The sequence below is a fragment of the Actinia tenebrosa genome, unplaced genomic scaffold (assembly GCF_029948245.1).
Source record: "Actinia tenebrosa isolate PJP-AT-01 unplaced genomic scaffold, QUT_ActTen_1.0 PGA_scaffold2__45_contigs__length_23673736, whole genome shotgun sequence".
NCBI classification, from domain to species: Eukaryota; Metazoa; Cnidaria; class Anthozoa; order Actiniaria; family Actiniidae; genus Actinia; species Actinia tenebrosa.
In genome coordinates this window covers 11513298-11535946 of record NW_028292579.1, presented here as the reverse complement: position 1 = coordinate 11535946, position 22649 = coordinate 11513298, and the positions used below count along the sequence as shown (strand labels likewise).

General features: G+C 37.1%; 1 protein-coding gene, 1 long non-coding RNA gene and 1 pseudogene across 3 annotated transcripts; 1 reads left to right on the top strand and 2 right to left on the bottom strand.

Moving 5' to 3' along the window:
• Positions 1–121: 121 nt before the first annotated feature.
• On the top strand, positions 122–1880 carry LOC148909257 (uncharacterized; annotated as a pseudogene).
• Positions 1881–5343: 3463 nt separating this feature from the next.
• Positions 5344–8997, bottom strand: LOC116300639 (uncharacterized). The gene is made up of 3 exons (XR_004197641.2): positions 8938–8997; positions 7136–7204; positions 5344–6181 (listed from the first exon to the last, which is right to left on the bottom strand). It is a non-coding gene; the product is annotated as an uncharacterized LOC116300639 (long non-coding RNA).
• Positions 8998–10873: 1876 nt separating this feature from the next.
• Positions 10874–18418, bottom strand: LOC116300601 (homocysteine-responsive endoplasmic reticulum-resident ubiquitin-like domain member 2 protein). 2 transcript variants are annotated; one of them, XM_031709499.2, is made up of 8 exons: positions 18237–18418; positions 18035–18112; positions 16356–16442; positions 15629–15783; positions 14021–14218; positions 13126–13535; positions 12469–12524; positions 10874–12372 (listed from the first exon to the last, which is right to left on the bottom strand). In XM_031709499.2, the coding sequence occupies exons 1-8, from the start codon at positions 18381–18383 to the stop codon at positions 12190–12192; spliced, it is 1314 nt and encodes a 437-aa protein (XP_031565359.1). In that variant the 5' UTR covers positions 18384–18418; the 3' UTR covers positions 10874–12189. The 2 variants fall into 2 exon arrangements, with proteins under 2 accessions (XP_031565359.1, XP_031565358.1); XM_031709498.2 differs by having other exon boundaries at positions 12469–12527; positions 18237–18417.
• Positions 18419–22649: the final 4231 nt, after the last annotated feature.

Sequence of the window (22649 nt, the reverse complement as noted above, 5' to 3'; positions counted from 1 at the left end):
CATTTCGTCTTGTGACCATGAGCACAAGGAAAGGTGTGACCGCTGTGATGTATTTCCTGGTGTTATTAATGAAGTGCATACAGTTTTAGACAACCTTGAAGAAGGAGCTGAAAAAGATGAGATGAAATATGACGTCGATCAGTATGTTAACAAAGTTGATGCATGGAAAGCTCATATTCTCCGTTCGATAAATCAAGATAAAGCACAGTTAGATATCCTTCAAAATCTGGACCCAGAGTCCGCACTCCTTGTTTTTGATTGGGCAATGAAGTTTCTGCCAAGGAAGTTCCGTGAGGCACAGAGCGATTGGTTCGGTAAGCGTGGCATCAGCTGGCATGTAACAGTAGCTATCCGAAGAAATGAAGATGGAAATATGCAGATGCTTACTTTCGTGCATGCATTCGAAAAGTGCATCCAGGAAAGTGATACAGTCTTGGCAATCATTGATAATATCTTCTACCAGCTTAGGTCTATTGCACCAGGAATTAAAAATGTCTTTCTTAGACAAGACAATGCTGGATGCTACCACTCAGCTTCAGTGTTGCTATCAGTCCAGCGAATAGCTACCAAGCACAAACTCCATCTATCCCGTGTGGATTATTCAGACCCTCAAGGTGGTAAAGGATCTTGCGACCGCAAGGCAGCAACGATAAAAAGCCACATGAAAGTCTATCACAACAAAGGTCATGACATCGAGACAGCGGAGCAGATGGTGTCAACGATAGAGTCAGCACGTGGTATACCGGGGGTGAGGGTAACGTTATGTGGCCAGCAAACCAGTCAGATACCTTTTCCAGTGAAATGGGAGGGAATCAGTTTCCTTAACAACATGGAGCCCAGCGATGAAGGAATAAGAGTCTGGAGAGCTTATGGGATAGGACCCGGCAAACTGTTGTTGTGGAAAGATTTCGATGTTCCAGAGAATCATCAATTACCAACCCTTAACACTGTAGGTGAACGTAGTGATCGCACTTCCTCTACTTCGTTTACTGATGTTACTGCACGACGTCTCAAAAAATGGGAAGCACCTAGTCATCAAGCTGAGACAACTGCACAACTTGAAACAGAAGAAGATAATTCCGACCCTGAGGAGCAGAGTTTGTTCTTTTGCCCAGAAGAAGACTGTGTCAAATCCTTCCAAAGGTATTCTTCTTTACAAAACCACATACACTGTGGCAAGCACAAGTATGTTCTGGAGCGTGAAACCTTTTTTGATAAAGCGATATTGATGTACGCAGCTAAACTAGAGCAAGGAGCAACTTGTGATGTGCCACAAATTTCTGAAGGAACTCCCTCTGTCGCAGTGAATGAGCCTACTTTGAAAATGGGCTGGGCCCTAAAAAGTACCAAGCAGCGCAAGCGCCACTCAGAAAAACAGAAAAAATACCTGCTAGAAATATATCAAATTGGCGAGCAAACTGGTCAAAAGGCTGATCCTGTCTCCGTTTCAAAAGCTATGAGAAAAGCAAAGCTCTCCAGTGGCGAACCTATGTTCGCTGCCACAGAATTCTTGACATCACAGCAAATTTCAAGTTTCTTTTCGCGAGTCACAGGAAAAAAGAAATGTCAAGATTATGAAGAATTTCAAAAAGATCAACAGGAAGTTGAAACAGAAAAACTATTGCAAGACTTACAGAGTGAGGTTCTTAGCGTAGTTTCCACCCGCCATCCAATCATATACGACGTTTACGACCCTTTGCGACTTGGCCTCTCGCAAGAAGTTAGACAGGTTTTCTATTCTGGTGTTGCAAGATATCTGTTCCTCTTTTCAACTAGATGGTTCTGGCATTAAAGTTAAACGCAAGAAACCGTACATTGACCTCATAAAGAACTTAGTTGGCAAGTGTACATGCCAAAACAAATGCTAACTTTATGTACTAGTGATTAGCATAGTATTGCGTTATGTATATAATCAGCTTCATCCAGATATATAATCCACGAGTTGACTTCTAACGAACGTCCATTGAGTATAACGATCAAGTCAACGTCATATGAACCTGGCCTTGGTGTTTTCAGTTTAAAACTTCATTTAAGAGGCAAAACATTAGGATAAAGAAGAAAAGAAAGTTCAACTTGCTATTCTAAGAAATTTAAAGAAATAAGATGTCAAATACGGCTGTTACAATCCTTTGAGACAGCGTCACGCTCTACAGTACCATGCTGACATTATTACCTGAAACCGGATGCGATGCACTTAACCTGACAAACAATTGATAAAACCACAATTGAAGCTTTTTAAGTTTCACCAACTAAACAAGGTTAGCGATTATAACTTTAGTTTTATGAATGATTTAAGATAGTAAACATGATTAATCGACCGCTCACCAGACGATCTTGTTGATTTCAGTGTCACTAATATTTAATATTTTACGGAACTTTGAGCTCGCCCCTCGTAAATACTGTTGAAATACACAAAGAAATTTTTATATCATTGGAAGTATCATCGCTTCATCTTTCAAAATCTAGAAGCTCGTTGGATTTCGTTGTATCGCACATAGTTTAAATGACCATTGTTTTGAGGCTACTTTTGTAGTAGGAAAAAGTATGGCCGATGAAAAAATTCGTAGAAAATTCCACATTGCAGTGAAATCTTCAATAATAACAGTGAACGAAGAACAGATGATAGGCAATAAGAAAATCATGTTATCAATACCAAAGGCTAGATAGTTTCGTTACATGATGTCACTGAAGTTGGCCAATTTGAGGCATTACTAATTAGCATATTTACCCGGTCCGAGTAAAATGCTTATTTCTCAAAAGCAAAAAAATATTTTCACAAATAAACTACACCATGATGATTGGGACATAATAGGCTACCAATACTGAGAGTATGAGCAAAATCGATTTTTGGAAGCTTGCCACGAATTTTCAATTTTGTTTGATGCTTGCTGACATCCGCTCTTAAGCTTTCAAATTATATCACATTTCCCAAGATATTATTTATATTAAAAAATGCCTTTTTTCCAATGTCTCATATGGAATTGCCCAGTGCACACAAACCGTACCCCCCTAATGAGGTAGTGTATAGATATCGTACGAAACAACGGTTCATCATCTGTACTTAACGAGGTAAAACCACTTGAATTATGCTTGCAATAATCACAATCAATCTTAATGTTCATAGCTCCTCGGCGTATAAACAATGTTGCAGCATACTTTTATCGCCAGGTATTAACTGTTGATAAAAAACCTTCGTTCACTATTGTGAACCGTTAGTGTTTAAAGTAATATATATTCTCTAATTAATATTCTATTCTAGCGATACACCATAGTTAATCGTTTCTAAATCGGAACTCTTAAATGGATATGTTCTATAATTGCATGAAATTGTTGATCTCGAGCTATGAAATATTTATCCACAGTGACATAAGTTGAAATTTTAAACCACAGTTCGTTATTTCAAAGTTTGTGATGGTGATTCGTTCCGTGATGAATGCATTTATGGTAATTAGGCATTGGAAATTATGAGTTCGGCAAAACAATGCAGGCACGATGGTGTATCAACTCGTTCTTCCAAGGGAATTTGAGAAAATAAACTTAAAGTATCCCAACAGACCCTCATCTCCATCTCCCCTTCATCGACCACTCCTCCCTTGACAAAGTTAAAATGCTCTTTGGAGGTGCAGAATATGGGGGAGTCTCAGTCAAAGACTATGTCCTCTGAGTCTTAGGTGCTGGAAAATGTACCGTCCACCCTTCTAAAAGTAATAACAAATTGTGCCATGATATAATCTGTGCGGACCATCTAAAGTCATTTAAGAATATTACTTCACTTGATTCTACTCCAAGCCAAGCAAAACTGCTCTTCACGGGGTTACTAAACGTAGTATACAGGACAGTCAGGGGATTCAAGAGGAAAGTCTTGCCACAATTTGATGGGCCCTTCACAAGAATATTACGATACTTTGCCCTTCCATTTTCAAGTAGACATCGAACTGCACCGCAGAATTCTTGAACATTTATTCTATTGCGATCAAGTATGTTTAGTACCAATAGAAGCCAATTGTTGTGACACCCATCAACACAAACGCCACTCAATGCATTATTTAGCAACTCTATTCGAGACAGACAAGATCTTTTAAGCTTCTCCTCTGCATTCTTCATATCCCAACCAACACGGATTGCTTCACCAACTGCTTTACTACCTCTGTTTGCAATAAATTGTGCCAGTTCTATTTTTCCTTCTTATTTTTCCTTATTAGCTAGTGCTAACAGTTCTAATCGAGTCTTTATTCCTTTCTTGACAGCTATTTCTGACACCTCAAAAATACTTAGTTGTGCTTTGCGACCTTTTTTCTTTGTCATTTTTCTTTGTCACTCTTGTAGATTGAGGAGCTGTAATTTCTGGATGCCCTTGTGATTCTATAAACTGTGAATCATCTTTCCTTGTATAACTCCACGCTGTATAGTAGTTACTATGTCAGTTCAAGAAGTTGACTTTGATTCCATATTCCTGCTGGATATAATTTCTTACTCTAAGCCATCTACGACAATTTTGCAGATGGACAGCCATGTTATAGTGACTTCCTGAGCTTACATAGAGCTCTCTGCTACACACCCAGTGTATAATATTCGCATTTCTACCAACTGTAGGATCACAGTTCTCAAATGCATCCATTATAATGTTTGCGAAAACCTCACGTGTTGGAACTTTTACGAGGTCGGCCTGACTATAAGTAATAAGTATACACTTCGCACCTGACAAGTATTCATCTATTTATCTTTTGTCGGAGATTCAGTTATACCGATAGTACCCTTAGACTATAGATTCTTAGACCACACAAATTCTTATTCATCAATCCTGACTGACTTACAACAAACCTGTTGAGCTCTCCGATCTCCTGTAGATTGTTTACAATAACTAACCATTGAAATCGACATACAAAATTGTTTAACCAGACATTAATTGTGTTCCTAATCACAATTGATTACACGATTTCAAGTGTTGATAGGCCCTCATAAAGATACTTTTTACTTGAAACCCTAAATATATATTATTTCTTCATATAAAAAAAATATTTTCCATCTTCTGTAAAACATAATCAATAGTTAAACAATTTATTTATATAAAACATATATGATGATACCCAATGTAAACGATTTCTCACTCCAAACATATGATTTTACTAACCAAATGATCTGTCTGAACTACGCATTCCAAACATGCCATTAAAATATAATCTTCTGCAAAAATAATGTGCCACTTTCCCCCTTTTTCCCCTAGCAATGTTGGTCAAGGAAGTTTTCTACACTGTGAAGCGGATGGCTGGTAAAATGCATGGATGGTTCTCCAAAATACTAGGTAGCACATTTAATTTTGGAGAAGATTGTAGTATAGCTGGTTTTATTAAACACATTTATCCTTGTATATTACAATTTTCTTATTAAGATTATTCAACAAAAAAACATACAAAAAACATTTTAAAAAAGAAAGAGACACAGATATACATGTAAGAGCTTTATCATAGGTTCAACAATATTTTTAGTTATATATATACCTATATATATTCTTAAATCATATCTATCACTAACATGCTAGTTTCAATTTTTTTCCTTTCGTACCTTATCCTCGCAGGAGCTCAAAACTCAGGAGGGAGGTATGTTATGAGAGAGAAAAATAAATATTTTTACAGATGAACTATATGTAAGCGAGACATCAGTCTCCATATTACCACTACTCATCTTATGAAAACAAAATAAAAATTATCATTCTTCAGTCCGTTAACTATACAAAATACCAATATAATATTTCAGCACGAGTACCATCATGCACAAGTTTAGATATTGGTATACATTGAAATCTAAAGCGAACCTCTTAGCTCCTCCCATTAGCATTTGTACCTCTGGTTATGCCCTACACAGTTTTTACCCCTTTGCTCAGTTATTTTAGGATTATTCCTAAGAGTCTTACAATAGAAATATTCCTTGCAATCTTATGTAGTTGGGTTGCATGTATTAATATTTCCCATCATGCTTGTGTGGTCCTGTGTGACCTCCATGTTTTTCTTAGAGTAAAGTCTTGTTATCCATTGTCTTTGGATTTATTCATCTATTAAGCTTATTACATGGTGTCAGAACTGTTGTAATTGCACTTCCATCTAGGAAAAGATCGACCTAAGTTTGATGCTTGCTCTTTGGATCTCTGTCGTGCTTTCAAGTTCTCTTTAGCCAATTATCGTGCCTATTGTTTGATTGAAGATTACTGTGACTTATTGAAAATCATGGATATTGGTGACTACTCGATAGCAGCTAAACGGCCTAAAGCCCTAGTGGTACTCAGACAAGCCTTCCCTCAGGCTGAGTGGGATGTATTAACGACAACAATTGATGCTTAAATTCCTTTTGCCAAAAAGCTTCACCCTGCCAAGTGGCTGACTGGGTTAACTCAGTACTATTTAGGAAGGGAGCCAATCAACCAGAGCACCCAAAATTTCCTAATAATGTTAGAACAAGATACTGAAATGAACATTCAAGCCTGGCACACCATGGTAAGCTTTTAGTCCAAAAATTAATTTTGGCTTTAAAGGGTTAAATAAATTATTTATCCAAAACGAGATTACATCTTTTATACTTAGTACATTAAACCATCAATAAGATATTACAAAAATATATCTTCCAGTTTCTTCTTGAGGTCTTCTTACATGCAGGAAGCATGGTGAGAGCACTCGCCTCCCACCCAGGTTCGAGTCCCATCTGGATGCCTCTATGTTCTAGAACTGGCTGTGGGGTTCGAATCAAATCTCAAAAATAATGCTTAATGCAAAAAAGAAAGATACAAAATGCGTATTTTGCTTGTGTCTTCAATTCAAGTAGTCAGTTGTAAATTCCCTATTTGTAGTGAGATTTAAAATTGTAAATGAAAAAAATATGAAATATAGTCTCCATTATTCTTACTATAACACATTCTTATTGCACATTTTTATTTATTACACACAATTATTATGCACATAATTATTATGATTTCAATACATATACAACTTTAATGCATACATAATTTTTTGCAATAATCAAAGGATGAGTGAGTGGGTGAGTGGATGGATAGGTGGGTGGGTGTGTGCGTGGGTGGGTGAGTGGGTGGTGTATGGACAGATGCATGAGTGGGTGGATGGATGAGTCAATGGATGGATGGACCTACCTCCACTGCAGGTATCCCACATAGCTATAGAATATTCCTGTTCTCGTACCATAACATTACCACATTTTCCTGTTGAATATCAAATCTCTTATGAGTAAACCGAATGCAATACAGACAAATTTAATTATATTTCTCAGATGTATGTGTAAATAAAAGTTAATTGCCTTATAAGTATATAAGTTAAAAACAGAACAGTTTTTTTACAATTATATATAAAGAAGTCGTCTTAAACATGACATGAATGGAAATCTATTATGACTATAGAATTTCCAAGAATTTTAATACTACCTAACAACAAATTTTAATATCATAATATCCGTTTTCCTCTCGTTTAATGCACCTATCAGTGGCTTCCCTGTGGGGTCCACCCCTGGGCTGACCAGGGAGATAGGTGGGAGAATACAGAAGGATTGGATCCAGTTATTCCCCCTGGGGTTGGGAAAATTTGCGACATTGGTTTCGTGGCTAAAAACTGAGGTGGGGGATTGTGATCAAATTATTTTCATTGCAGGGGTTACCAGAGGGATTGATTTTACTCTCTAGGTGAAGAAATAGCTCCTGATTTTAAAAATTTTGAGACCACGGATGTTTTTGGTCGGGCTGGGTTACCTGTGTTATTCGACAATACCCAGATGCCTCTCTGCTCATCAAGATGGCTGACTAAGTGAGAGAATTCCACTGTGAAGTATGTTTTTTGACATTCTTTGTTGTTTCATAGACATGAATTCGAATGCAACTTGATTTTTTTTTACTTTTAAATGTGAATTCTACACTTCATGAGAGTTTTTTTCAATCTTTTCAATGAAAAACTACCTGAAATATCGAGCAAACTGCACGGGTTATGCGTTGAGTTCAGTTTTCAAAATACAATAACAATAATTTCAACCAAAATGAGGGAGATTGTAGATTTGAATGCCTCGACCAGGGGACATTGAAAAGAACAACTTCCCTACCCCTGGGAAAAATGATCAACATTGTTTATGAATTTTTACAATCTCCCTAGTCAGCCCGGGGGTCGACCCCACGGGGAAGCCGCTGATAGGTGCATAAGTCCTGTGTCCCAATGGGCTATTGAATAACTTTTCCGTACCACCCCCCATCCCCCAATTGAGGATCTAAGTTTAAGACATGAAGATCCCTGTAGAATTCCCTGCTGTTCATAACTTACCCCTGAAGATTACAGGTGAAATGGGGTCCTCAACCCACCACGGCACACACAAAAAACCCACACAAAACAACGCTGACCCCCGACGAATTCCTGCACAAAAACACCCCCGAACCCTGAAGAAGGACGGTAGACAAAACAGGGGATAAGATAAAGTGAGTTTGGAAATCACGGAAAACCCTAATATCAAGAACGAAAAACTCTAATTTTATTTTTCTTGATTGTTAGACAAAACACTTTGTACTGAAAAATGCAACAATTGTTTGCAAGATAAAGCGAGTTTGAAAACCGACACTTTCAAAACGACTGGTCGAGACAAACGCTTCTTGTACGATCAAAATCACTCGTTTCGGTTAAATGAAAGCCTCAAAGATGATCAGACTACTCGAATCAAGTGAAAAAACTAATAATTTCCTTTTTTAGATTATTAGACAACAGTTTCTACTAAAAAATTCAGTGTTTTGCGTGTGACCTTCATCGCGTGGTGTGCCAGCATTTTAAACTCATTTTGTGCAAACAAATTCACGTCTTAATCAGCGAAAATCCAGTGAATATGTTAAAACTATACGTTTAAAGAATACTAAAACATATTAAGATAGTCATTACGCAGATTTTCATGTGTTTATAGCTTTCTTACCGTTTAAAAAACGATGAATAACTGTACATTCTGAACTCCTCCTTCCCCATCTCGTACGCCTCTTGAAACTGTGAACATGAAGACCGAAGAGCATGCCGAGTCACGTGGTGTAGAAGGGCGCGGCGCGTGGGGATTATATTCCAAATCTATTCCAAATACCGCTTGTCTTGCATTGCAGGCTAGCCTGCGTCACATCCGGAATTTACTTCGTAAACGCCGTAGAAAAGGCCGGATGAAACGCCAAAGAAAGTAAAGGTCGGATGGAACGCAGGCTAATTGCAGTCCAGTGATAAACGGATGCGACGGAGACTACAAGTTCACAGGCTACGATAAGATCAGAGGGCTGCGAAACTTACGTAAGAAATCTCACTTATATCCGATCTCGATAAAATTCCTGACATATTTGGCTTTTAAGAAGCTTGGAAAATACAAAACAAATAGGAAGGAAAAATCTAAATTGTTTCTGTGTGTAATCATGCATTGCAGGCTTGAAATCTACAGATAAGGAGACCGGTTCTCTCAGGGGCGGCGGAACCGGGGGGGCCTGGGTGGCATGTGCCCGCCCACAATTTTTTTTTGGGGTGGCCTGGCCCCACAAAATTTTTTGGGGGAAGCCTGGCCCCCCCAAAAAATACTGGTTTTTAGTCATTGTTTTACAGAAAAAATGGGCTGCTTAAAGGGGAGGGTCGTTCAACATGCTTGAGCTCATACAGTTGTTGGTTCACAGTATGAACAGATAAGAAAAATTAGGGCTATATTTGGTTGAAATAACCACAACAACAAAGCATATCGAATGTATTACAGTATAAGCTGTGAAGTACTATTTAAAATAGATTATTATATTTAAACAGTAAAAAGAACATATCTGACGATGAAAACATTTCGAGTTTATAGCAATTTTTTTATTAAAAGCTCACTTTATTTAAAACTATAATACAGTGTATTGCAAGAACTAGATATATCATTTACACAAGAGGGGAGGGCCATGGCATCTTATGCTAAGCCCAAAGGGAGGGTAAGGAAATTACATTCCCGTTGCTTGGATGGGTCACCCCATTTCCAACCCCAAATTCAAAATTCCCTCCTCCCCTCCCCCCTGCTAATTTCTGACAAGTCCCTCACTGTCTTTCAAGCCACAGGATAGTAGCCTGGCTGCAACACAGGAAGCCCAAGCTGGAATGATTTACAAATTGAGAATCTTCCTTGCAAATTTGTAAAAGAAATTCAGAGCTTTTGACAGCCAGTGATTCTTCTGTTGGAGGGGGGAGGGAGGGGAAGTGGGGGTCAGTAACTGGGGCAGAGAAATGTGGGGTAAAGCAAGTAAAAAGAAGATGGGAAGGTCTTCGAGTTGCAAAAAATTTAAGAAGAACTACATACACTCATAAACATGATATTTTAAAGTCTAAACATTAATGGTCATGTCAAAGGGTTTTTTCTGCATTGCGACATCAAGGAAACTGAGGAAACCAAGGAAACCCAAAAATATGAAATATATTATTTTAATGTATTTGAAACCATACGTTTTAAGTAATTGTCAACTTGTTATTAAAGAGACTTTTACATCCCATGTATGTCCCATTTACCTCCCATTTACATCCCATTTACTTCCCTTTCATCTTTATCTGATAAACTTTCATAGGCAGGTCGTGACTGTTCAAATTCTAGATGATATGGAATTACCTATGTCATACCGTTTGAAAGGAAAAAGCTAGAGAAAAATTAATTTGCGGTGAGATTTGAACCTAAGCCAAAAATTTAAAAAGAATATTCAATTCCACTGTGCCAAACCCGCCCCCAAGACATCCACAGTGCTGGGGCGTCATGGGCGGACCTGATGGCGATTAAATCCTTCTGCCCTTGGGTGTACGAATTATGCAAGAAAATGTTCTAGCCTAAAAAACTGGCTCACTGTGTCAAATCAATAATATCTGTAATGTTCTATAATATTATATTTTAATATTTAATAGCAAACTAATCTACAGTAGTTTGGGTTCATTGGAATCGATAGCATAAATCCCAAATGTGTGCCTTTTGCAACCTGAAACTGACAAATTATGTCAATTAACTTTAGACAGGGTTGAAACCAGGGGTCTTGCAAGGTGGGTGCACAGGAAAGGAAGATGGAACTGTATAAACTAACAGCCGTCTTGAGAAATGGTCTAACATTCTAAGGATTTGCAGAACCAAAATAAAGGGGGTTAATTTTTGAGAGTGTAACTAACCTAGAATATTATTTGCAGAAGCAAAAAAAAAAAAAAACCATAATCCCCCAAGAATGGATGGATGATAAAAAAAACTTACATTTTGGACATGGAAAAAAAGTAGAAAAAAATAATGAATGGGTCATTGGACCTTCAGCTTTTTTGAGAAGGGGTGCAAGTACACCCCATGTACCCCTTGGTTACTGCCCTGTTATGTGAAATCACATATTCTCACAATGGAATGTTCATGTTTACATGTAACAGACACCCATTTGTGAACAAAAGCATGCAATAACAGGTCACACATTTTAGGATTTATTAACTAGACAATAATTGGCATATTCTACTGCATCTTGAACTAGATAAACCTTTCTGATATGACAGCCATGTTTGCTGGAACAATAGATTTTTTGCACATTTTGCCATTCATTAAGATGGTGCTTCAGGATGAGTTTGCACAGACAGAAAAAAGGCTTTAATTCTCATGAATTAATAATTAATAATAATTTAATAATAAACATGGCTGCAGTGTGACAAAGGTCCATTATCTGAAGCAATCCAAAGCATTACCAATTATTCACACTACTATACCAGTGTCTGACTTCCCATTTGTCAACTGACACATCTTCCACAGAAGGTCAGTAAGTTGACCATAGACAACCATGTAATTCCATTTGAAGTATATCTCTATAAGCCAGTCCACAAAGTCAATTAATGTACATTTCATTTATAGTCATACTTTTGCACTCCATCAGCATTTTTACCCCCTTCCATAGGTATTTGTAATCTGTGTTCTTGATATTTTTCTTATTACTAGAGCATTTGTCACATTCAATACATCTATTAGGTCCATTAATCCATATATTGATATGCAGCTGTATACTGGGACTGATATAATTATCTTTAGTTATCATTTTTCAATTTGATTCCATCTATATGCATGGTTAATGTTTATTATTAACAAAAACATTGGGGTCCAATCAGGTGCAGATATAGGTACAAATTTAGCATACTGTCCAACTCCCGGACACGCCCCTTTGCTGTTTTGTCTTTAGTTTGCTGGTATTCCGTCATTGTGATGTGGTACTAGTGATGTAAAGAAAGATGATACAAAACTCATTGCTATTCTGAATGCTGAAGGGCCGGGTGGTGGAGGTGGTGGTTGCTGTATGTTTTCTCCATCATTTGCTTCTGTACCTTCTTCTGTATCTCCTCTGCCTTCAGCATTGTCACCCTGAGAATAAAAAAAACCAGCATAAAATGTATGTCTAGGTGTAGAAGGTCAGAATGCAACTTGCAACTAACAATCTGAAAAGAAAGTCTACATTACCTCTTCCTGTCTCGGTTGTTGAGGCTCTTGGTTTGGTTGTGCCAGTGGGTGGTTTTCTGCTGAAAAAAGAGAATTCAACTATAGTGTTATAATTTCATTTAACTATACCAGCATAGTATTTCATCAATTCAATAAATTCCAATCATAATTCCTCCATATCATAGCTCTTCTTTAAATTGTAAGGGGTGCATTGTCCCAAGAAACATTGCCCTGTGTAAAACTAATGAACAATCTTCAATGACTATCATCAAAATTTATTATGCTTATCAATCAACCATCAGCTGTTGGATGGTTGACCATGCCTATCAAACTCTTACTCTGGCATTAGGTAAAATACACTTTTTTTCTTTTGATTGTTTCTTTCGTTTCCTTACCCACCTTGTTCTCATTGGTTTCTTTTGTCTTATTCTATCATATAAACACTCCTTTCTTCCACTTCTCTCTCTTTTACTCCAACGAAGGACTAGTGTCCGAAACATCAGTTTTTTCATCTTTTCACGATGTAAGAATTACCCTTTTATCATTACACTTTTACCAGGTGTTTCCTATTTTTGCAGCTCACTGAGGACTAATGGTAAGAACAACAGAGGGGTAGACCTAAGATCTTAGGTCAAAGCTGCTGCAAATAAATACTTGTAAATCTAAGTTAAACCATACCAGGAGGGTTTCTATTCCTGAGTAGCCACTGGAATACTCCCCATTGGTACATATAGATTACCATCACAGACAGAATTAGCATCAAAAAACGTCCAGTTGAGGAATAAAACCACACTATACTCAAAAGAATAGTAATACGACACAGAGTATAAATCTTGTCCAACCAATCATTGTTCAGGTTTTCTTCCTCTTCATCATCATCACCAATACCACCTTGGGCATTCATCCTCACTTCTTGGTTTCTTGGTTGTGGTGGTTGTTGAGCTTGAGGTGCATTTTGTGCCTGTGGGGGTGGTGGTGGGGGTGTTTGTGGAGGTACCTGTTGATGGGGTACCTGTGCTGCCGGGTGCATATTGACTCCTGGCATCATGGGTCCTTGGTAGGGCCAGAAAGGCATTGGAGGCATTGGCCTGTTTAATGCAATCAAAAAGCCATATAGTCAGTAGAATGCTTGGATGATGGTATTCTGTATTTATATTACAAGACCATGATTGTATAAACAAGATATCCATAACATAAGGAACAGAGTTCCTAAAGGTTGTGGGACTTTAATTCACCATCTATACCTTGCCCATTACTAAAAGTTCGCAGTACAGTAGGTCAGTGGTTGTTTAACAATTATTCGCCAAAAGTGAAGTGAATATCAGGGAACATTTACCGAGACTGTGAGATAAATATTCTCCGATATTCACTTAGGCTGAGGCAAATAATTGTTTTAATATAAATACACAAGTGATTCTTTCAAAAAAAAGAAGATAAAAGACATTTTTTCGGGTAACAGCAACAAAGCTGTTACCGGATTTTTTTGAAAGGAGGTCATACCCCCTACCCCCCCCCCCCACCAGGGTTGTGTAGGACTATATATAATAATATAACTTGATAGATTGCAACTTACATGTTGAGTGGCATATTCATGAAAGGAGGCTGCATCTGTCTAGCAGCAACAGCCATTTGTTGTTGATGCTGCTGAAACATCTGCTGATACTGCTGCTGCATGTTGTGCATGTGCTGCATCCACTGTTGATGGTTTGGTGGCGATAATGGAGGATACATCTGTCCTTGAAATGAATTCATGTTCCACATCTGGGGAGGACTAAAATACCATCATAACAGTTTAGCCAATCATGATGAATTGTTGATTTAGAATGGGACTTTTTAACATGGCAGCCATGTTGGTTTGAAAAATAGATCACATTTAGGTACCAGGTACTGTACTTGAGAATACATTTATGAGGTTTTTATTCTCATGAAAATATACATGGCCACCATGTGATAGAGGTCCATATGCACATACTTAATGACCATGACTTACATAAGCCTTTTCATAGTTTAAGAATCGATTCCACTGCGCATGCGATTTTATCCCGAATTTCTCACCTTTTGTTTAATTAAGAACAAAAGAAGGTTTAGACAAAAGAAAGTTAGAAATTCGGGATAAATTTGCATGCGCAGTGGAGTCGATTCTTAAACTATGAAAAGGCTTATTGTTGTATGTGTCCTTCTACAAAGAGTTCCGACAACTGCATATCATTTGCGGGGTATTCTAAAATTGCCCCTTATGGTGCTTATCAGGACAGAGTAAGTTTTGGTGTACATCAATCAAAGCATTTAAATGGCATTCCATAGGCACATGCCCTTAAAACATTTGTGCTTTCTGATAATGTTATTGGAAACACTTTGACTGGCATCCACCAAAACCCTATTTTAATGATTTCAGTTGGTATATGGACATCCTTTTATTAACCATTGTTTGTGTCATCATGAAGTCAGCAAATGTAATATGAACTTAACCAATAATGACTAGCGGTTACTAGTTTGGACTACATTGGTGCTGTATACAACAAGTGAATAAGAAGGAAACACTGTTGTTTGTATATATACTAATGTTTCAGACGTTATTCCATCATCAGAGTAAAAGATGAAGGACTAGTATTTTGAAACTTTAGTATAGTTTAGAAGAAGCTTTGTTACACAGTGTTTAAGTTCATTCTTATTCACTTCACATGGACTTACAAGTCAAAGCCAAGAGAATAAACAAACAGTGTAACTGAGGTTAGTTAAACCAGTTAGACAAGAGAACCAATTAAAATGTAGAATGAAAACAATGCATTTCAACTTTGGAAAGTGGAACCAATCAGAAAGCTAGACTGCACAAGAATGGTAATTTGATCCTGATGGGTTACAAGTAAACAACTAGATAGCCATCATCATTTTCTCGTGGGAATAAAAAGATATGTTGAAAATTGTAATGTATTGTTTTTATTCTACAATTTGATTGGTTTTTGCTGTCTAAGTGCCCTCTATTATAGTAGTCACACTGTAACAGTTTTAACTGCGTTTGAGACAGCTTTTCAGAGCCAGTACCTTTGTTTATATAACAACATGCTGACCTTGAGATTATTTAGAGCAGACATCCTCATCATACTTGCTTGAGTAAGTTATAAGGATAAAACTTTGTCAATTCAATAAACTAATTGTGAATATTCTTAGAATACAAGCTTACCTTGGATTATTCGTAAAAGGAGATGGTGTCGGTGTGTTGTGTCCTCTATATCTGACACCATCTGTAGTTGGTTGCGTTGTTGTTTGGGTTGAGGGAGATTGCATTTCTCTACTTGGGGAAATTATTGTTGGGTTGGATGTAGTTGTGTTTGTTTCCTTGAATAGAGAAATAAAATATGAGAAAAAATTCAACTAGATCCTGGATTACAAATTCCAATTTTTGAAACTAAAATCCTGCCTTGTTCATACTCAACACTTCACCATCACTTCACCAATATGCCATCACTTGGCAGACTGTTGGTGGAGTGATGGCTGTGTGTCGGGCAAACGGTGGCAGTGCATCACCCCTTCACATTGAAATGTCTTGGCTTACCGCTTTTTTTATAAACATGCAAACTATAAAGATCAAATACAGAACTGGTTTTATCAGGGGTTTTAGCGGAAGTCTGTATTTGTACATAGATTTCACATGTTTATGAAAATTAAGGCCATGCATAAAAAATGCAAATAAATTAATGCAAGGGGTCTATTGACATGATAAAGTGCAAACCATATATATCTGTGAAAAACTATAGAAACTCAACACATCTACTTCCTTTGTTTTCTATTGTTTCATTGTTGCTATTTTGTACTAATTATTAGTTAGTACTATTTCACAGATATATGGTTTGCGCTCTAGCAAATACCAAGTAATGAATTAATGAATTCTGTATTCTGATGTACAGTACCTGTGAAGATGATGGGTTGGATGATATGTTTTCAGTGCTTGATGGAGGGCAGACTAAGTGAACTGTGTGGAATTTACCATCTTGATGCTGAATAGAAAAAGATATTTACAAGTAAACATCACATCATAAAGAAGGTTTAAAATAGTGGCTTGCCAGATAATATTCAGCCAAAATAAGAACTTGTCCAGTTAAGCTTTTGTGGAGGGCCAAATCCCTCTTGACTTAATGGGAGGGTCACAAATTTCTTACTGAGTGAAAGAGGGAGGGCTGGACCATTTTTTAAAAGTTTACTAATAACCCCCTGCCCTCCCCCAATAAAAAAAGGTACCTTCCCTAATGACAACTTCCATTTTTGTTCTACTGAAAAAAAAACTTTAGCATAATTTTAGACATGAATATAGAGTTTCACGTGCTGTGATTGGTCAAAGACCGGTGATTCTGAGACCATAATAACTGCTCTTATAGTACACTCAACAAAATTACTCAAGTCTGATTGGTCAAGAGGAGTACAGTTATAGCGTTAATTGTACTCCAAAGTAGTACCAAATTAAGTCGCTATGGCAACAAGGCCAAAACAATGTCAAAACAATTATCATTTTCTATCATTTTATACTTAAAAAACATAAATAAAATTTTAAAGCCGTAAGAACTAATCTTATAAAATCGGCCGCCAAATAGACAAAGATGAACGACGTTGCTTCGAATTTTTTACTGAAATTTTGTTGAGTGAACTATAAACAAAAAATCACACAATCTTCTCGTATAATTTGGAATTAATAGACACTCGTAATGTTTTGATGTATGACCATATCCTCAGTTATATATGATAGGTGATAAGACAGACTAGCTGAGTTTAAAGATATGACATATAGCATGCCTGATTTTTTTTTTTTTTTTTTTTTTTTTTTAATGTGATAGATGTAGAATAAATATGTATGGGATGACTATACAGTCAAGCAAGTGTTACAACTTTACATCATATCCTAAAAACAATTTCTTGTCCTTGTGAAGGGCATTCATTACTATAGAGTAAATAAAGTCAATTTTACGTAGACGTATGACCAAGAGGCAATAACCAGAGTGTCTATTATGCAACAAATGTAAAAGCTCTCTCTATATTAATTGAAGCGTGAAAAAATTAGTAAACAGGTTAGTGAAAAGAACAAATATTTTTTAAGGCGAAAAATATTTTATATCAAAAAAAGAAGGAAAATAAAAGAGGCCTACCCGTTAGTGAATTATCGAATGTTTTATAAACCAAAACAAACCGACAATTCAATTATTTAATAGCTGGTACTACAACAAGTCAGGATAGGTTTTTGATGTATCGCTTGTATTTAGACACCAATCAACGGCAATAAATGAGAATATATGAAGAATGAAGGAAGTTTTTGTTGTCTGGCTCAAAAACAAAAGTTAAAGTTTTGTAATTCAATATACATATCTTTATTAGAATAAGTTTACGTCATTTAACGCAGCAAAAAATTTATTGAAGTTGGATATAGTCGGAAGTTTTCAAGTCCATCGAGAGATAAACTTCTTATTTCGTAAAGATTAAAATTTAATATCTACTCATATCGTAGGATGCTACAGATTTTGTATGTACAAACCAGAAAACTCGTATTTTCTTGTCCCTAGCCGCGTCAGTAAACGAATAAAAAATCTTAACTTAAGGTTACCTCGCGAAGAAAATCCTTTAAAGTTTGGTTGTCGTTTAATAACTGTCCTGAGTAAATTAAACGTTGTTTCTTGCTTTCCTAGAATAGAGAAAGGGTTTTATTTAGTAAAGATATACGATGAAAAAGAAGACATTCTCAGTACAGGAAGTGGTTTTCAAGAAGATCTGGCTAACCAAACCAAAAACACGTTTACTTTACTCACTGGTTTACTAGGATAAACGCTGGAAAGATGTTGTTTTATCTTCCTCACTGTCCAGTCCAATGCACAGTTGATTTGTAGGTCGTCTATGGTTTTATTTGGAGTTTTTACGATAAGAGTTACAGACGAATCCAAGTTCAAGCCGTCCATTTTGGATCTCGATTTGTTGTGCTGTAATGAGAAGCCAGCCATGTCACGTGATCGATCCCGTGGCGAACGGTGGTTGGTTGACCCAATAGGCTCTGCGGCCTTCAGTTATGACGTTAAGACTCAGGCTGATGCAATACTACGCAGTCCATTTAATGTTTATTTTTTTCGGAGTAACGAGAAAAAAAACCATGTCACTTGATGAATTGTAGCGAGCCCTGCTCACCTCACCCGATGCGCTTTACGGCTAACACATATTAATGACGTATGTAATTAACTGACGAGCTGTAAATGGTGACGCAATTTTGTCTCAAAGATACCATAAGAATTCGGTTACATTTTCCCCCCTTTGATTTATCTTCTACCAACAATATTCAGGCTAATGACTAGGAGATCTCGTTAATTCATCAGAAAGCCGGCATTACCAGAATTTTTGGGAGGGGGGGGGGGGGCGGGGGAGAAATGTTACTTTATACTTTCTTATTTACTTATTAAGCACATCGCCCCCGGCCCATTGGAGCATAGGCCATCTGTCACTTTCCTTCAACCAGCACGCTTTTTAGCTTTTCTGGCTACCAATAACCAAGCCATTTGGCCATCTCCCCCTCCAAGGCCCTTTTTTCACAAATTAATTCCTCGGCCACCCCCGGCCCTTTTCATTTGCCAAAAATTCCAGGTAAATGCCTGCAATCTAGTGATATTTCCGACAGGCTTCCGCAAAGTAGGGCGACCTAGCCGGCCAACCCCCTTCTTCTGCTTTTTTTCCAGAGCTCCACATTTCTGATGTTATCCTGACAACGAATCTTGAAGATCTTACGCACACAGTTATTGATGAATGTCTGGACCTCACTGAGGAATTTCTTTATAGATCTCCAAACTTGGAAACTTGCATGGACGATATGCAAAAATATAGAGTTTATTTTCATTAGTAAGTTAATGGTTGTACAGGGCATGACTAAATAGATAGAAAGAAATATTAATAACGCTGATTTAAAACTTTTTGTTAGAAAAGATGCACGCAGTGAAAGAGAAATCTTTTTTTAGAACCTGTCATGCACCTGAGTAAATGACGCGCGCGATTGATGTCACAATAGCTGACGTTGTTTGAAAAACTGAGCAAATCCAGAACATCAAGTGGAACATCAAGATATTTTCGCGGCTTTTGAATGGCACCATAACAACGAGGAGTGAAAGAAAAAATGCAAGATTTTCAAAAAATTTCGAAGTCCCATTTAAAAGTGAACTGCTGTAGACCAGAGGATCTTCCTTCTAGCCTTCAGGAAAAAGAGGAAACAAACAAAGAGTCAAAAAGGATGATGGAAATCGAAGAAGAAGAAGCAAAAATGAAATTAAAATGGTCCATAATTCAAGAACGAGCCGTCATGAGAGGAATACAAACTATTTTCAAGAAATATAAGACAAACATGAAAAAAGGAGAGGAAAAAGAATGGGACAAACTAAAATCTCGAATCAAAGCTGAACAAGGCCGAAAAAAGAAAGAATTTCAAGAGAATGTGAGAAGACAGACAACACAACAGCTTGAATTACTGAAGTCTTTAGGGTATCGTGTGGTGGAAACTGGTGATGAATACTGTTTTTTTGTGCCAACGTGTAGTGGCTGTCACAAGGCTAGCAGTCAGCTGTTGGTATGTGAAGCATGTATGGTCACGTGGTATTGTGATGAATGGTGTCAGCGGAAGGACTGGGATGAGCGTCACTGTTATCAATGTAGAACAAAACGAATGAATAAGACTTCATGTACATTCCCTTTCAAAGTCTGCAAAAATTAAAGTGATTATATAACTTCAAGTGAAATACTAATTGTTCAAATTAATTCAAACAAAATAAGGAAACATTCGATTCTACATTTAACATTTTGAGATTTAACTGCTGACTTTACTGTACCCTTTTGTGGCTTACGTATAATTATGTTTATATGAGAATATATAATTAATTTGTACTGCGGTTGTGATGTATCAAATTGAGCTGATCCTCGCAGTATGGTCAAGCAAATTATGCAGCTACGAATTTAAAGACTCAGAAAAAATTCTGAGTCTAGATAATTTCGTTATATCAACCAACTGTAGCCTGCGTGCAGACCGAATTTAACTGTCGTTAACGACACTTAAATTCGGTCTGAACGCACTGGCTAACCAACATGTCGACTCCATTCTTTGTCACTTCATTCTATTGGCAATAACTGCAATTTATTAAGCTATAGATATGGCATCGCTTTTTGCGTTGCTTTAGATCAATTTTTTCATACCTTGCAATCTTATATAACATTTTTCTGCGTACATGAAATAAAAATTAAGAATGGACTGAATCAATTAAATTAAATATTGTAAACATGTATTTTATTGACTTGTATTCATTAAATATAAGTATTATTAACATAACATGATAATAGAGACCTTTGACATTAGGTTTACCGCTAACTGCTGGAAATCAGGCCCAGAATTACGCCTGCAAAGACCGAGAAACACTCAGCATCAATAGACGATAAAAATCAATATGGCGGCTCTTCCAGCAACAACTTCCCTATGACGCCTTGCTAAATGTCGAACGTTTGACGGAAAATGTCTGACATCGAACTGCGGTTTGAGGTTTGTGGTACCTATAGCAAGAACGTCGTGCTTAAGGCCTCTAGTAATTAATGGTATACTTTCCCTCCAGGCAAAGTCTCTCCTCCTTCAGGTATACATTATCCAGCCTGGTCTGGAGTGCGCTCCCTTGAACCAGAACGTCATAATCAATGCAGCTAGCGCGCGAGGACATACGTAACAAAAGATTCCTTCAGATTGTTAAAACAAAACAAACAATAAGACTCGATTCACAAACCAAATAACGAGAACAGGCTAGAGAAAAAAACTCTACAGTCACTAAAAGAAAATGAGTATGTCGTCAGTAGTACAGATCGACAATGATTACGATATTTGCTTGGCTTACCTTCAGAATGCAAACCTCCTGTCTCGTCGAGAAAGAGAAAAGCTAATCACCCAGCTGCAGATTGCTTACGCTTGTATCCTAACAAGGGTGTAATGGTGGAGATGTGTTGCTAGAGAGATCGTAAGAGAGATTCAACAGGAGACGAGGCAAAATGCTAATGAAATTCAAAGAAAGTTTGAAGAAAAAGAGAAATCAATCAAGAACTGCATGCTTAAAGAACACGAAGAAAACATAAAGCAAGTCGAACAGGAAGAAAAGGAAAAGCTTATTTCTGTGCTGCTAAGATGTCTCTCTAACGAGAAAATGGTTGATGAAACTTCGCCTCCTGAGTGCAAGTATTGTTTATTCTGTAACAGGCTTAACTTTGAGAAAACAGGCAAAGAGTTGTTGTTATGCAGTGGATGCATGAAGAGTTGGTACTGTGACGACGAATGCCAGAGAAATGACTGGAAAAATCACGAACGTTTGTGTAAAACAGAAGCTGAAGAACTGTTAGATCTATTTTACCCTAAGAGTACAGAACCATAACCGTCTTCCGAGAAAAAGTTTTTCCCTTTTGCATTTTTATGCTTCCATGAAAATTAATATTCCATTAAATTTATCCAAACACTTTAATTAGTGATAATAAAAAATTGCGAAAAAAAAGAAACTTATATAAGAGAGTTATAATCTGGTGAATGTTCATCAAGATGCTTTAATACTAGGAAATTTCCCGCTTGCAGTTTTGTTGCCGCGACCCACTGATTCAAGAAGCAGAACCGAGTAGTGTGATGACAACCCTTTTGCAAATTTGACTAATCATATTCACATTTACGCATGCGCTTTAGTTGTCAAAAAAATAGCTTGCGTCCCAGTCTTTTACGTTTACCGTTGGGAGGCGAGTTGAAGGAGAAGTACCCTAGTGTAACATCTGCACATATTTGGTTGCGCGAGAAAGTTTCATGAACATTTTCCTAGTGTAACAGCACCTTAAGGTGACTGCCTACCTTTTAAAAATTAGATTTTCTGAATAGGAATTTAATGCTGATTCCAAATCTGGTAAGAAAAATTGGGTGTCCCGGGTTAATTTTTTGAGATAATTTTAATGGAAGCCTACGCACGAGCTTTTGGAGCAAAAATTGCGCCACCGGAAGTGATTGGGGAAAAAATTAAGATTTATAAGATAATAGTTATTTGCAGAATATATGATTGCACAAATGATGGCTAGTCAATCATTCTACAATAATATGAGCATATTTTCGACAAAAAGACAGATTGATTTATTGATTTGTCATATTTTGTAGTTTCGGTGCTCTTGAAAATCTCATAAAGTCGAACAAA

What these genes read in the sequence shown, in the direction of transcription:
- LOC116300601 (XM_031709498.2), bottom strand. Translation starts at nt 18,383, where the DNA reads ATGGACGGCTTGAACTTGGATTCGTCTGTAACTCTTATCGTAAAAACT. An exon ending in CCAACCCATCATCTTCACAG is followed by an intron (nt 15,784 to 16,355) that starts GTACTGTACATC and finishes TCTCTATTCAAG; the next exon opens with GAAACAAACACAACTACATC. An exon ending in ATGAATATGCCACTCAACAT is followed by an intron (nt 13,536 to 14,020) that starts GTAAGTTGCAAT and finishes TGCATTAAACAG; the next exon opens with GCCAATGCCTCCAATGCCTT.